This window comes from Anthonomus grandis, chromosome 11 (genome assembly GCF_022605725.1).
Source record: "Anthonomus grandis grandis chromosome 11, icAntGran1.3, whole genome shotgun sequence".
In the NCBI taxonomy this organism is placed as follows: domain Eukaryota; kingdom Metazoa; phylum Arthropoda; class Insecta; order Coleoptera; family Curculionidae; genus Anthonomus; species Anthonomus grandis.
This window is the reverse complement of record NC_065556.1, coordinates 16,423,320-16,439,591: the sequence shown is the minus strand read 5'-3', so window position 1 is coordinate 16,439,591 and position 16,272 is coordinate 16,423,320. Positions and strand designations below refer to the sequence as shown.

The 16,272-nt window shown below is 34.2% G+C and overlaps 1 protein-coding gene across 3 annotated transcripts in view; it reads left to right on the top strand.

Moving 5' to 3' along the window:
• Positions 1–7,032, top strand: part of LOC126741900 (elongation of very long chain fatty acids protein AAEL008004-like) — a 103,191-nt gene extending 96,159 nt beyond the window's left edge. For all 3 annotated transcript variants that reach the window (XM_050448360.1, XM_050448362.1, XM_050448361.1), the window contains exon 7: positions 229–7,032. In XM_050448360.1, the coding sequence (XP_050304317.1) occupies positions 229–402 (174 nt within the window). In that variant the 3' untranslated portion in view covers positions 403–7,032. The remainder of the gene's footprint in view (positions 1–228) is intronic.
• The last annotated feature ends 9,240 nt before the right edge of the window (positions 7,033–16,272 follow it).

Below are 16,272 nucleotides of genomic sequence, written 5' to 3'. Positions count from 1 at the left end.
TGTCAAGCTCATTTCAAAATATGCTTTCAATAATTACGATCCTCGCAAAATGTTTCTTCTACTTCTTTGAAATTAAGTTTTTTTGCTAAAACAAACAATTCTATTAAAATAATACGATTTGACCAAAGCTGCTAAACTGCAGAATAACCAATTTAGTTAGGCATTTCGTTGAAATAAATTTTTTTAAACTAATTTAAGTGTAGATTTTTGATGTTCATTTTTTTGCAGCCCGTGGATGATGATATTGGAAATGGCACCCAAAAAACATCCAATAGCAATGGCTCAATAAAGAACGACTATATCCAAAGCCAGTACTCCGACTCGTACTGCTACTCGAACGGCAGTACTAAAGGATTCGTCGCGAAGATCATCGAGAAGCACAATGAGAAGAAAATAGAATAATGCAGGACAATCCGGTTTAAAATGAGTAATAATTTATTATATTCTTTTGTTGTTAAAGCAGTTTAAACGTCCTGCTTTGAAAGCAATACGCGTTTTTTCGGGTTTTGAGTGCTTTAGCAGCTGCACAGCGTCGATTTTTAATAATTTTTATCTGCCGGTGAACAAAGAACTAGGCGAAGTTAATGAGGAACTACTTCGTCTTTGGTAGTGGTTAACTACCAGCGGGCTGTGATTTGTGTATCTTATATTTTCGTTGAATCAGAAGTTTCGAGCCCAGGAGGATAAAATTTATTAAACGCAGTGGTGGGTTAATATTGTTATCATTTTGTTTGGCCTAAGTAAGGTTAAAATTAACTTTGAATTTGATTATTTCACTGTTAAAAATGCCTGTTGCATATTTAGTCATTTCTATATGAATCGACCAATAATACGAACCAAATTTTCAGGAGAGGAGGCTTCCATACATTTTTTCTTTATTTATTTTTGCAACTCAACAGTCGATCCCAGGAAAAGTTTGGAAGATTTAGTTAGATATTGGGCCAAATAAAACTCCAAGCCTTTACAAGCTTTTCAATTTTTCTTAATGCCAACTTTCCAGTCTATATTAGGCCTTCTGCAGGGCTCTGAAACATTTATAAAATTTAAATATCGATATTATTATTCGTATTATCACTTGACAATCACAATTAAAAACTTTTAAAACAGTTAAAATTGATTAATTAAAAGGTCTGGAATGGTCAATTAAAATGGTAAATATACAGTTTTAAATATTAAGAAAAAAACAATTTCTAATTAATATTATATCTTTATGCGACCTTAGTAAAACCAGAATTAAAATATTTAAATGTTTTCCTTGAATTATAGAAAGAAAAAGTTATAATTAAAAGAGAGGAATACTGAAATGTATGTACTTATACAATCATGAAGTGGAACATTAATACAACTTTAAGGTGGCCATTGGGGGTGTATTCCTAACAACCCAAACATTAGTATACAGATATACAAGTTAACCAAGTAATATCTTACACGGCAGTTCTGTAATTATACTGTATTATATTAGATGGTAATGTTATACGGGCTATATTTACAGAATCTTGGAGTTTAATTTTTGAATTATTCCATTGATTAAATTTGAATATCATGTGCTAACTTATCAGTGTCTTGCTTTTTGTTAACGTTGTTTTTATGTTTTTTTATATTTATTTTCTGAAACTGATCTTTTTTGCTTGTTTTGCCAAAACCGTCTTTTGACCGTATTAATATTTTAATATATTTACCAATTTAATTGACCAATTTTAGACTTTTAAACTAATCAATTTGAAGTGTTAGTTTTTAATTGTGATTGTTAACTAATAATAGGGATAATAATAATATCGATATATAAATTTTATAATTGTTGTGTAAAGCCCTGAAGAAAGCCTAATATAGGCCAAAACGTTGGCTTAAAAAAGAAAAAACGGCTTGGAGTTTTATTTGGCCCTACATTTAACTACACCCAAAAAATCATAAAAATCCTTATATTCTCACTTAAACAGATTTATTTACCAATTTATTTCGCATTATTATTAATTTGGTTGTTTAATTAAGTATTTAAAAACTAAGTTTTAAAACATAAGCTTTATAAGATAAAGTTGTTTTTTTGGCCATTGTTTCTATTAATTCGGAAGGATTTTATTTAATTTGCCATCGGTAGTACACCAACCATTTTTCTCGAAGATACGAAACAAACATTTAAAACAAACAAAAAAAACGTATTTTGTGTCAGTCCGGAGAATCATCAGGCCTAAAAAAGTTTAAGGGTAAAAAGGGTTAAAAATCCTAAATACCTAAACAAGGATCAACAAGACATATGTGTGTGGCTGATTAAATTAATTCCTTAAGACCAAATAATATAGAAATAACCCAATTATAGGCCTTTTTTGAAAAACGAACGACGACTATTCTGACATTTTTTTTTTAAAGTACATATTTGGCAAATATTGTGACATTAAAAATACCGTTAAAGATAAACATGAGAAGACCAAAACTGTAGTATTAGGAAAAGTAAAAAAAAAATATGATACACATTTAGATGTCACAACTAGATTAAAATAAATATTTGCATGGGTGAACTAATAACCAACAAAAATGATTTATGTTTAATTCAACTTGATTTTCTTTGCTTCTTCTAGAAGCTTTGAGGTGTGTTTTTCGAAATAATCTTTTAGAGTTATTAGTAACTTGCAAAAGTGTTTTAAGCCCTGATTTTTGTTTGTATTACTGTAAACAACATTATACATATATTTTTAAATTTTATATTATTAATTTCCATACCCTTCTATATTCTATAGTATGTAATCCTTGAATGCCTATATGATTAAAATAAATGTAAATGGTCATGCAGAGTACCTTGGGGATCTCATTATTAACAAATTTGGATTGTAGGTCAATATTTCTCGCAACAAAATACTAAAATTTAATGCCACATAAACTAAAATACATATCATAAAGTAAACATAAAAAAATAGAAAATGTATAAAAAGAAAGTTTCAACCAAATATCCATAAAGTAAAACTATTGTAAGTACAGAAATAATAGTTTACCCCTTTCTAGAACAGTTTGCACATACAAAAGTTACTTATTTTGGTATCTAATACACACATTTTTACATTTAATACATGTTATATTTATATATATTCTCGGATGTTGGTAACACCTTCCGTTCTTTCTTAAAGGGTAAGTTTGTTCTAGTTCTTTAATTGGTTTCCACGGTGTCAAAGAGCTGATTTTACGTGTGACCTGTTATTTACATACGTTTGCATATGATTTACATATACTGATTTTGTTTTTGCCATTCTGGACATTTCCCAGTTCAAATGATAAAAAGAGCTAATTTCAAACATATTCATAAAAAATTTGTAGGGTCATCATGTAGTTTCGACTACATTAATATTCTCGTACAAGTTTATCGGCGTCTCAACTCGTTTGATTTTATTATAATCCAACATCATATGTTGTTTGACTAGATAAAATATGGACTATTTTATTTTTGTTAGGTATATATGATACCATCGATAGGTCTTTGGTAAATGCATAGATTAATGATATGGAAGGATAAGTTTTATTGCTTAAAAAAAATGGTGCCTTATTTTTGCAAATAGTACCAAGTAACTTAAGTTTCTTCGTCAAAAAGAGATTTTCTAATAGAACACTAGTGAAAAAATAATCAGTAGTAACTCCTCTTCTGCTGTTGCAGTATGATTAAGCTAAATCAGATACCACGCAATAACCGCTTGGTCTTTATTTGCTTTGCCTTCAGGAGCTGCGCAAGCATAAGCTTGAAGATTAGATAAATATGACCTAGCATCACCAGCTACCTAAATTTGTATGCCATATCGTCAACTTCCACGAAAGCAAACTAGTTGTTCATCAATCGTGACGCATTCATATGGCTCATAAGCTTTTTGGCAATTACTGACAAACAAGTCTCAAATCTCTCTAAAACTTTATAACATATCATGCTTTTTTTCTTTCACGTCTTGTGAACATGTCATCGAATCGTTGTAAAAAGTGACCGCCCAATACATGTATTAGTACTTCACATTTGTCTTATTCTCTTTATGCATCTTAATGCGCTTACTTTTATAAGAATACCTAAAAAACAAAAAATTAAACTACTTTGTGAATCAACATTGGATTTCCTAATTTCTTCTGTAAAAAACAGTCCAGTTCTTCTCTTTCTAGTGAAGTCCAATGCTTTGTAGAATTTCTTTCATATCAGCTTTCAAAATATTTTTAGCTTCTTGATTTGTATAATAACAAATTATGATATTCACTTCTGCTGTTAGAAATAAATTCAATATTTCCACAAATATATTTGAAATATTTCTATACTTCGCAAGCCCAGGATGTGCATTAACTATTGTTCTCTGTGATCTGTTAATCATAAGAAAAGGTTTTCCAGATTTTGACCTTAACTTCGATACTGTTGGTTGTTCATCTATAATTTCTTCAGGTTCATGGTCTGGATTTTCTTCACTTTTAATTTCTAAATTGTCATCCATTTCGGAAGTTATTTCCCTAAGGTCGTCCTCCTCAATGTCTGAATCTTCATCACTAAAATATTCGATCTCAGACTCATTTGAATTTAAATTAATACCTTCTGCAATGTCTTGAAGTTCCCTTTGTATTAGGAGCTTAATTTTATTAAACCTCCTCATCATTTTTACGAAAAAAATTAAGGAAACAGCAAAAGTTTGATTTAATAAACTGACCTTAATACTTAAAAGGGATACCAACGGGACCTCAAGCAAGTTTTTGACGTATAAACACTAACCAAACGCTTATAAATGACACTCAGCGCCTACTGAAAATAAATGCAGAAAAGTGTCATCCACACATATTAGGAAGCGTCGTTACCGGCGTTACTTATTAATATAAATATAATAGAAAATGTATTTTTGAAGCCTCTAAATTACCTCGCTTGGATACTCAAGGGTTCAACTAGTGTTGCATCTAATCATGATTGTTGACCTTATTAAGTTTAAAAATACTTTTGGCTCTTGAATGGAATTTTGAATTGTTACCAAGATTGTTCCTAAACAAATTGTACTTTTTTTCAGGTGATAATTAATATCTCTATAAGTGCCAGACGATATGTAGCCAATAAAGCCAATCTTGAAACATTCAATTTTTTTTATATATATATTCATCAATATTTATGTTGTTGAAAGTAGTCATCGAAAGTTTTCTTCTTAAAGTGACTTAATTATTACAAGTTTGGTCACAAGTCTCGATTGAATAGATATTTACCGATCTCTATTATATCAATATTTAGATAGAAATTGAAATTTAGATTGAAAAAACAGTAAGTTACAGAAGTAACCTACACGCTTCGCACCTAACGGCATCATTAGACCTGGTCAACAGCTTGTAAAAATCGCATTTTTAAAAAACAGCAACTTTAAGACGTGCACCCTCCGGATACTAAAACATTCAAAAATCAAGAACTCATTTAAGAATATTTCAGTAACGGTAATCTATCCGTAGTATGCACGTCTTAAAATTGAAAATTTAAGTTGAGACTTTTGACCAACCTTGTAGTTTTCTTATAATATTTATGTTCTCTTCTAAGTAATTCTTCCAGCACCTTTTCCAATGTTTGAATTTATTTATAGGGAGTTTTTGGTATAGCCTTCAATTTCTCAGGCGATTCGGTCTTTAACATCTTGCCTTTGAGGCTCTTTTCACTAATGGAAATTAAAAAAAAAAGTCGCAAGAGGCTAAAGCATTTTTTTGTTTATTCAACATTTTAATCTATTGTTGATGTGATAGAACATCCATTTTATTGGATTTGCCAAAAACCTTTTTTTGATATTTTGACAACATACAAGCGCTTTATTTTGTTTTCTCTTGTCACACGTATTTATTAAATGTTTCTTAAATTACTATACATTTTTAATTAAAGCCTGCCTTACAAGCGTAATACCACACTAAAAAAAAAGTAAACCAAATGGAACCCTCCTCGAAACTAAATTTATCTACAAATTAAGGTTTCAAATGATTTGATAACACATTATTAGGTTTTAGCTGTAAATATTTCTGTGGCAACTGAGGGTACCCACGTTGTAATTCGGAACTGCTTTTGCATAATTTTCATTCTTTGTAAAAACCGTTAGTGCCTATCTATATTATTGTGTATAAGCGATGCCGATTTTTAATACACTTTTATTTAGCAATTGTGTCGAAAATCGACGTCAAAAATGATTTTCTAGAATACCAAAAATGTGCTGTTCAAATTAAGTATTGGTCTGGTTAAAGTGGGAGGTTATCATCTTCTTTAAACCAGCTTAGGGAGTTTATAAAAAAAACTTATAATTTGACATGTTTTGTAACGAAATGGCATTTTATCATAATAATTGACGTTTGTTAATCTGTAACGGTCATTTTTTACTATTGCCTTGTCATAATATAAGCTTTAGTATTTTAAAATACTAAAAGATGTAAATATTATTCAGTTTATTGATTTCTTGGACTGTTTTTACAAATTTTAATTAGTACAAAATCATTATAAAGTGATGTAAATATTGCGCAAGCTTTGTTAATTGTTAGCATTTACTTTTTGTACTTACGAATAGTACTAAGTTGAGTTAAATTTAATTTTTAATGAAAATTTCGCTATTTTTAAATGATCTGTTTTACGTATGTTAATTCTTGGAAAGTCTTTATAGTCTCTTAGGAAGTAGTCATGTAATTTTTAGCCTCTTTTTTATATCGAACAAATTATAGGGCGAATAGGCGTTTGCTGAATACTCAAGGTTTAGTGGGTAAAATATTTACCATTGCTATTAACAGGAGTCATTTAAGTTTCCATTATGTATAAACATATAGTATTTTGGAGTTTATAGTAATTTTTTGTTTCTGTTCAATAAAATCTTTTTTTTTTTAGTTTAAGTTTTCAACGCTTATCAAAAGAAAGGCAAACAAAATTGAAAAAATGGTGGTTTAAAGAACTTTTGAGCAAACCTGATAATAATAAAATGGTTATAGGTTACTACTTGTATATTTTATTAGAAACTGTTTTTGTTTATTGCACAGATTTTTGAAACTTGTATGGTATTTTTGTAAATAAAAAAAAACATTTTAGATTTACTTGTGTTTTCTATAACTCATCCTAAAACATAATCGACTTCCTCAGGAACCTCAAAGTAATAAAAGATGCACTAAAATTTTTATTTTGTTATTATGCACTTCAATTTTTCGGCTCTCCTCTTGAGCCTCATAAGTTGAGTTTTCCTCAAAACTGGACACAGCCACTCTGGGTGTAGGATGGATCACATCTTTACGTCCGGGGTAATGTTAATGATGACCTACCAAAACGGAACTATAAATAATTTAATTACTATCTTTAACCGAAAAAAACTCATATTTGCTGATGATCTAAGATTGACTCTGCTATCGTAAGTGATTGTGATTCCTAACAAAGTGATTTAGAATATATTGGTTTGTGGTACAATGATAATAAACTAAATCTTAATATCTCGAAATGCAAAGTACTTATTTTCGCAAAAAAAAATTGATATTGAATTTCAATACGCTCTCTCAACAAATCTGAATCGGTGTCAATCTATTTCGGATTAGTCTGTACTTTTTGGACACTGGCGTCTATACCATACAATTGTCAGGATTTCAATAACACGAAAGCGATAAAAATTGTATATTTTTGTGTTATGTTGTAGCGTTTTTACCGTTCGTTAGGTGTGAATTAAAACAATCGATGTACGAAAATAGGCAACTGATTTATTTACACACTTGCACTACTAAATACGATCCCTAACGACCACTAGAAATATTTACTTTCACCGTATTAATTTACTACCATTTATGCCCGATTTAAATATCGCGCCAATATTCTGAACTGTCAACTGCCTTGCGACCGGCTCCTTATATACTCGGTAGCACACCGTCCGAAAAATTCGCTAACCTTCCATGCGTCTCCAGAGATGTCATGCGGTGTTCCCGCTTGTCATTCTGGCATAACGATAAACAGATGGTATTGGCGGCGTTGCCAATATCGTTACACTTTATACTGCCTCCTCTCTAAGCTCATTTCGTCCTAAAATAATTCCAAAGATGGTGAATGTCGATCTTGGCAGAAGATTCTCCTCTTGCAATTGGACCTCTTGTAGAAATAACAATCAATAGTTTTCTCCAGAGAACTACATTGGGGAGTATACCAGTAAACCAGAACTTGCACGCCTATAGACCTGAAGACCACTTCTAACATGCTGCAAATCATGAAGGATGATTCAAGGTTATCGACTCCGCATGCAAGTTTGGGAATTATTAGACTTCTCAGATCCCCGGCAAACAAATCCTTTTTTAAGAGAGTACAAAGCGTCTCAAAGTCTCTTCATCGGTTATCTTAAGTGCTTGCTGGATTCTGAGGTTAGACCGACGCAGCTCTTGAATTTTTTTCGAACTTTCTACGGAAAGCCTCAGCTATTCCTCTAGACATTTGTAAATCCTTAGCCACACAATGTGCCACAGTATACTGAGCTGAAGCAATACATAAGTCTCGCTGCACTTCACAGATCACGCCATCCATTAGAATTCTTCGAATGTCAAATCCTAATCTGGTTGGATTTATCGCAGCTCAGCGTCTTCGTGGTTTCCATAATAAGGAGCCAGTCAGGTAAGTAAAGGGACTTTTACCTCGGCGACTTTTGTAATTCCTTCTGTGAAGAACATCGTTGATGAAGTTTTGGTGACAAAACCTTCCGTCTCTTAGGGTCATATAGCCAAACCAAGTCACCATTGCTAAACCTCTGGCCTTTGGCATTAATTTATGCATCCTTTATCCGATCGCTGGTATGTTAACTGGAAATGCGCAATCGATGATGAATGACACCCATTCTTCTATGCTGCTCACTGACATAGTCCTCCTCGGCAACATCGGTTCCTGGCGGGCAACCAAACTTCAGATCACATTGGAGACGGAGTTCTCCTCCCATCACTATACGAGCCGGAGACTCTCCTGTGTTTTCATGGATGGCCGATCGATAAGCCAGCCTATTCTTTCTATCCATCCTATTCATTCGTTCCAACATGCGGGTATAATGCAGTAGTTCTTGTTTTCTTGATTCCAAGCGTCTCACAGATATTATAGAACAAGCTGTATTCAACATTTTGTCCTTCGAAGAGCTTCCTGATTTCGTAGAGGGTACCTCTCAACCCATTTGCTGAAGTAGTCCATCACAATCACGAGGTACTTGTTCCCTGATTCTGAGTCAGGAAACGGATCAGCAACGTCAATATTACTTGCCGCACACACAACGCATTTTCTACACCAGTCCCTTACGTCTGCTATTGACCCAGTAAAATGCCCTCATTTTTTCCAGGGTCATTGTTACACCAAGGTGACACACCGGCATGCATTTCCTTTAACAACTCCGATATCCAACATTTAGGCACAGTGATTTTCCTTCTTTAATCTTTGCCGTCGTGACCAACAATCCAACTTCCAAAATTAAGGTGTTGCACTGTGTACAATAAGACTTGACATTGGGTGAATACTTTGTCCAGGGTAGAACTATCTGGATATCGGGATCTTTCTCTTAGTTTCTTTAAAGATCATTTTGCTAAGCATCATCGACGATGGTGTTCCTTAACAATTGAGAATCTTTCTCCTTCCGCTGACAATGTTTGCAATCCTCTCTGCTCAGCGTCTTCTTAATAGGACATCTACATTTCCATGGATTCTCCCTGCTCGGTGTTCAGTGTCAAAGTCAAACTCCTGTAGCCTCTCTATCCATCTTGCAACTTCACCCTTCGGATTTTTTAATTGAAGACGCCATTTTAAAGTTGCATGATCCGTTTGCAGCAGGAACTTTCTCATATAGGATAGCTCAGTATAGGTATACTTGTCAGAGCTTTTTTAAGTCCTCCCTTTCTTCCCAGTACCAAAAACCTCTCGATATCTATGCCAAATGTCTCAGCCTCCTTTTTTGCTCTGGTTTTAGACCGATGCTCTTTCGGAATGGCTTCCCGGTTGATGTCCGCAGTCGCAATTTGTATAAGTACTGCTGAAATGGCAAAGTAGTTTCAGCAGTACTTTGATTTTCAGCAGTACTTTCTAACTCCATGTGCTTCTTTAATAACATAGGATAATGATTGAAATTCATTACCCTACCGAAAGAATAATTCTTTCAGCGTACAAGGATATTTCCGACTGCTATCTCTTGACCAACAGCCTTGTCATGTATTGTAGGCTGGAACATGAGTATTTCACCGTCGGTGGCCTTGCTATCAATAGAGCCGTCCAAGACGATCTCGCTTTGCTTTGGTACCAAAGTTTCCTCCAGAAGTAAGACTCGAACACTGTAAGTTTCTCCATGATGTAAAACAACTTCCTCATCGTCCATCTTTAGGACTTAAAGCTTAACTCGAAGCCCTTAGTGTTCTTTATGTCCGTTCCGATTATCACCTCATCCTCAATCTCGGCCACTATCACAAGATATTCAAAAGTAGCTTTTTCAGAACGTGACGTTTGTTTTACCATGCACACTTGTTCGATGTCCCGTCGCTGGTCGTAGACGCTATTTTGATGGATGGAGTGGAGGATTCCATCCACACACGTGTCGACGAAAATACTGTTGCTCTGATGCTGCAGCGAGGAGACCTGGGTGGTATTTACTAGGGCTTGCTGGATACAGGTCCACGAATGAAACTAGTGCTTTTAAAACAGTGTCTTCTTATGTGACCTGCCTTAACATATTTCCAATACTCCAACTTCCGGTCCTAGTGGCTATGTCCTGCAATCGCCTCCCTAATCATCCGCTAATCAGATTCCTCATAGTTATCCTCTCTTGGAATCACTTGCTGGATACGAGCATGGCCCTCATTCGTCTTTTTGACAGGCTCGAATTCAAGAGCCCGTTTTAATGCATCTACTAGCTTAGATGTGCTAGTAGTAAATACTACCTTATTTTACCATCGCGTACGGGAATGCCACAGGTTCCATGATCTTTTCCTGGACATCGGGATATGCCTGTCAAACCAAATGTGCTATATCGGCTTTCTTTATATGATGGTAAAAGCATCTCTTGTCAAGGCCAATGTAAGGGCAGTGGCCTGCTTCCTTGATGACCAACCATTTGCTTTTGCAGCCGCTTTAAATTGACTCCGATAAATATTTCAGGATGTAGTACCACCAAAATGAGGCAACAGATTTCGTATTGCCACAAACTTTGTTCTTGCTATCCACTGCTGTCAAAGGTGCGATCTACAGAGCAGTTCATCAATAGTATTGACGTCCAATATTGCGAGACTACTTGGAATCCTTGGAGATCCTGGTAGAAGTCTCCCTTAGTTTTTCCTTAAACTTACTTTTAACTTGGTGAGAGTGGCAAATTTTCCAGATTTGTCGGACTTTTAAGCAATTTAGATTCAGGACCTTGTAACATTTGACCAATATCGCTTGCATCAGCAAAAACAAAGTTGTCCGAGTCACGAGAACACTTTACGTCTTCTGAAAGAAACTTTGTATGTTATTCGGGTATCGTTAGTTTTTGGGTAATTATCAAAGAATAACATTGAATTATGTGCAATGTAGTTGAATGCTAGGCCTACAATAGTTCATTTAATATAGGTCTATGCCCCTACATGTACCGCATCAGATGAAGTTGTATAAACAGTCTATGGAAATCTGATAGATATTTCGCGAGCCATAACAAATAGGGAGATTTATTTTGATGGGCGATTTCAACTCCAAGGTTGGGAACATAGAACTGGGTAATCATATAAGGCAAACATAATAATATATATAAGTATAATCATATAAGTGGGCAGATTTGGAAATCGTAGCACTAGAGGAGAGCATTTAACTCAGTTTTTTTTAGAGAATGAACTTTCCATCAGTAACGCCATATTTCCGTAACACATCATCTCTATACTTGAATATCACGACATGGTAAATATCAGAACCAGATTAATTATATTGTTATCAAAAATAATTTTTAAGGTCATCTTTAAGGTTTTGTAAGACGTTACCTGGCTCAGATTGCGGCTCCGTCCACCGACTTCTTACATGCACATTTCACCAATCTTTTAAAAAATGTAAGAAAATGCAAAAATGAAAAAACATTCTGCAAGATCCGCTAGCACCAGATTAGCCAATATATCAGTGGTATTACTGAATCCTGCTTCCATATATCCAGATATTGCTTGGCAATCATTCAGAAGATGTATAGGTATTACAGATGCTATCACTTAAAGTGAACGAAACCATATTCCAAGACAATCCTAGATGGATCCACAAACCCTTTATGTGATCAACATAGAATCCTCAGAACAACGAAGATCATTGAAAGCTTCGAATCTGCATGCAGAAAACAAAATACTAAATATAACGAGTATACGAGGCAAATTCAAAGATTGTGCCGAAGAGAAAACGTTATCATTGAAGAATTATGTAAGGAAACACAATCTCATTTCAGAACTAATACTACCAAAGGCTTTTTGCAGAAAATTAAAGTAACTTCTTAGTCAGGAAAATTGGACAGTTAGAGTCAGTGAGAGAAACTTGGCTACTGATCTGGATAGCAGGTGATTGTAGTCTGGGATGGGTATTCTATGTATGCTGACAATGACTATCTTAAGAATTCTGAAAATAACATCATCCAATTTGACCGGATATGGTGGCTCTCAGAGGTTCAAGCTGCCATAAACAAGTCAAAATTTACTAAGTCTCTTGTAACTGATACTATAATAACCGAGGCACTGAGGTCTATGGGACAGAAAGTCTTGATAAATTAATTATGTCAGGGAATATGGAGGACTGGTTTATGGTAAGATGACCGCAGAACATCAGTCTTTTTTTCACTTCATAAAGAAGGTGACACCAATAACTGTGATAACTATAGATTACTTGCCTTGATATATCATACCAGCACAGTTTTCCTACATATTATTTCATTCCGTTTGGAATACTATTCTATGGCGGCCCAGAATGATCTGGATTCACAAGGGGAAGAAAACTGCTCTGCTATTCCTGATCTGACTCCTCTGTTCTGTGAAAGAATAAAAAACTCTTCTACTGTGTATAAAGCCTTTTCCAATAGTAAAGCTTTTAAGGCATGGCGAAAACAGGAAAACGTTGTCATAGATTTAATCGTAAAAGGAAGATGATTGTGCATTTTTTTTGCTCTATAGAGTATAGAAGTTTTTACTAATTCCGACCGTGGGGTTGGCAGATAAATATCATGCTCTGCTTTTCTAAGTGGATAGTTATGAGAAGGTCTCTTTGGAAATTCTGACACATGTTTTCGGATTAAGCAAACAGATTCAAATATAAACAGTGAAGGAAGAGTTAATATTCTATGTTTTTATGCAGTGAGCTGTACTGTCAAGTACCAGTAAATAGCGTATCGCTCTCTTTTGCAACTTGAATACGCGCTCAAATTGAGTGGCACAGCATGAACCCCAGAATTGAATGGCGTAACGAAGAAGTGACTCAAAAAGGGCAAAATAAACTGATTTAGATGGTAAAAAGCTTAATTCTTTGGAAATAGATATCAATATCCAAACTGGTATTTTGTAGAGTAAAAGGTTGAATGGTACTTTTATATGATACAACCTTGGTTTTAGAGATATTAAGGCATAAAAGATTGGAATCGCACCAGGACTTAATGGTAAGTAAATCGTTAGATATAGTTGCATGCAGAGACGTGATATCTGGAGTGCTCCAAGTAAAGCTGGTATCGTCGGGGAACAGACAAATTTTGCCGTTGATATCCAGATTGGCCATGTCATTAATAAATAGGAGAAACAAAATAGGGCCCAAAACTGAACCTTGCGGCACACCACATTCAATTGGTTGGCATGAAGATGTTGTCGTATCAACCTTCACGAGTTGACTTCTGAAACTAAGATATGACTTAAACCATTTGAGAGAAGATCCTCTAAACCCATAGTGTTGCAGTTTGTTAATTAAAATATTATGATTAACACAATCAAATGCCTTTGAGAAATCGCAGAAAACTGTAGCTGTGGAGTGTTGATTGTTTAGGCTAAAATAAACACTATTTAGGAGCGAAAACATAGCATCACTGGTGCATTTATTTCTCAAAAATCCAAATTGATTCGGTGTTAGAATTCTATATTTAAGCAAAAATGACAAAACCCTTTCTTTAACCAGTCTTTCAACAATCTTAGATAAAGTTGGGAGAAGTGCTATTGGGCGATAATTTGAGGCTTGATCTTTATCCCCTCCTTTATGCAGTGGAATTATAATTGCAGTCTTAAGGCAGCTTGGAAAGATTCCCCTCTGTAATGACATGTTAATTAGGTTCACCAAGTGACTTAAGGTGCAATCAGGCAGGTTTGCAAACATTTTGAGAGTTAGGCCATCTGTACCAGATGATTTATTTTTTATTTCGTTAATTGTACTTCGAAGGTCGGTGAATGATACAGGGGTGAAAAAGAAACTGTGCAGATTACCATTAAAAAGATACGAAAGTGGATCGTAAGAAGGTGATATATGGTGGTCATTAGGTTCTTAGCCACATTTACAAAGTAATTGTTAAGGTCTTCCGGTGAAGTAGTGATAGTGCTAGGCGAGGAAGATTTATTTCTCAATTCGTTAACAATAGACCATCTTTCTTTAGACACATTACCAGAATCAGTAAGCCTTTTGTTATAATAGGCATCCTTTGCAGCTTTTATTGTCTTGTGATAAACTCTTCTGTATCGCCTGACGTAATTGTGGAAAACGTCGCTGACGGAGAATTTTTTTAGATGCGATAATTATCGCATGTTTTTTGCTGATATACGTAAGCCACAAGTAGACCAAGGCTTATGATGTTTAATTTTTATAGGCCTCAAAGAAAAACGCTTATCTGAAATATTTGATAAAGTCCTTGTAAATCCAGAAAACTCATCATCGATATCATCGATATCATTAGAAAGAAAATCCCAATTGCACTCAAGGCACTGATTCTTGAAATTTAATAAATTCTTGTCACCAAAAACACGGCCTAATCGACGTAAAGTATTTTTGTTTTTAGATTTCAAAGAAAATCTACAAATCACAGCTTCATGATCAGAAAACCCTGCATTTAAGACAGTACAATCAACGAATGATGGAATAAATGATGACACAATATAGTCGATTGTGCTAGAACTATTTTTAGTTATTCTGGTTAGAGAGTTGATGTGCATTTCTAAACCCAATGAATCAAAAATTGACTGCAGAGACTCTTGAGCAGCACACACACTGGTGAAGTCAATGTTAAAGTCACTACATAAAATCAATTTACTTTTTATAGGTAGGGATTCCAGCAAGCTCAGTAGTTTTTGGCAGAAAATCAGCACACTAGCGTAAAGGTCAAGTAAAGCGTTATGAACGATGGAAAGTTCAAATTCTTTTTCAAATAATAAGATATCGAACTTAGTGACCGCTACAAAGTCGCTGTTGGTAGACATAATTAAGGTGCCGCCATGAGAAAAAATACTTCTATTGAACCTAGCAATTGTAGTTGAAAGGCCTTTCAATGTTCTAAGGTAAAGAACAACAATGGATGCCTAAAGGACATAATATCGTCAACCAACATATACAGGACAAAACCTACACTATATCTATTATCTCCAATAATCCTGGTTCAACAAAGGTGTATAGAAGGGAAAATCCAATGGCCACAACATACTGTAGAAAAGTTGTTAGTTTACACTTATTAACGGTTGTAGATAAATAAACAGTGGACATTTGAAAATTACATTTTACTATGTTTTTGTTCTATAGATTTATTAGTTAGTAAGCGAATAATTAATAAGCGAGCTATTACTTGTTGTTACTCAATACTTTAAAGGCTTGCAAAAAATTATCTAAAAAAACTGTATTAAATAAACCAATTTTTCAATTAAAGAAATTGCTTCAAATATCAAGAAAAAAATTAAAATGGTCTAAGTGCTTGTAACAAAACGAGAAATGGCTTCTAATATAAGAAAACTTCTAAAAGGATAAAATGCAGAACCAGCTAAAACATGTGGTAAACATAGACAAATACCTGGCAAAGAAAATTAAACTCTTGAGTAAGTTTAAACATATCAAATTATTTGACAATTTAAATTGTGTGATATTCGATTTTAAAAATACTTTTGGCTCCATCGTAGCTACCAAATTGTATTCTAACTGGTTACACCCTTACGGTGTAGACCGAGTCAATGGAAAAAGATGTGGCGCCATCTTTATGTAGACTTCTTCTTTACAGTTAGGCAGTTACAGCATCCTGTCAAATTTTAAATAATTTTTTATTTATGTGTTGGCAGTATTGTCCCGGATGTTTACTAGGTGTGCTTGTAACACTCCCAAAAAGTATAGAGCATTAGTCACAC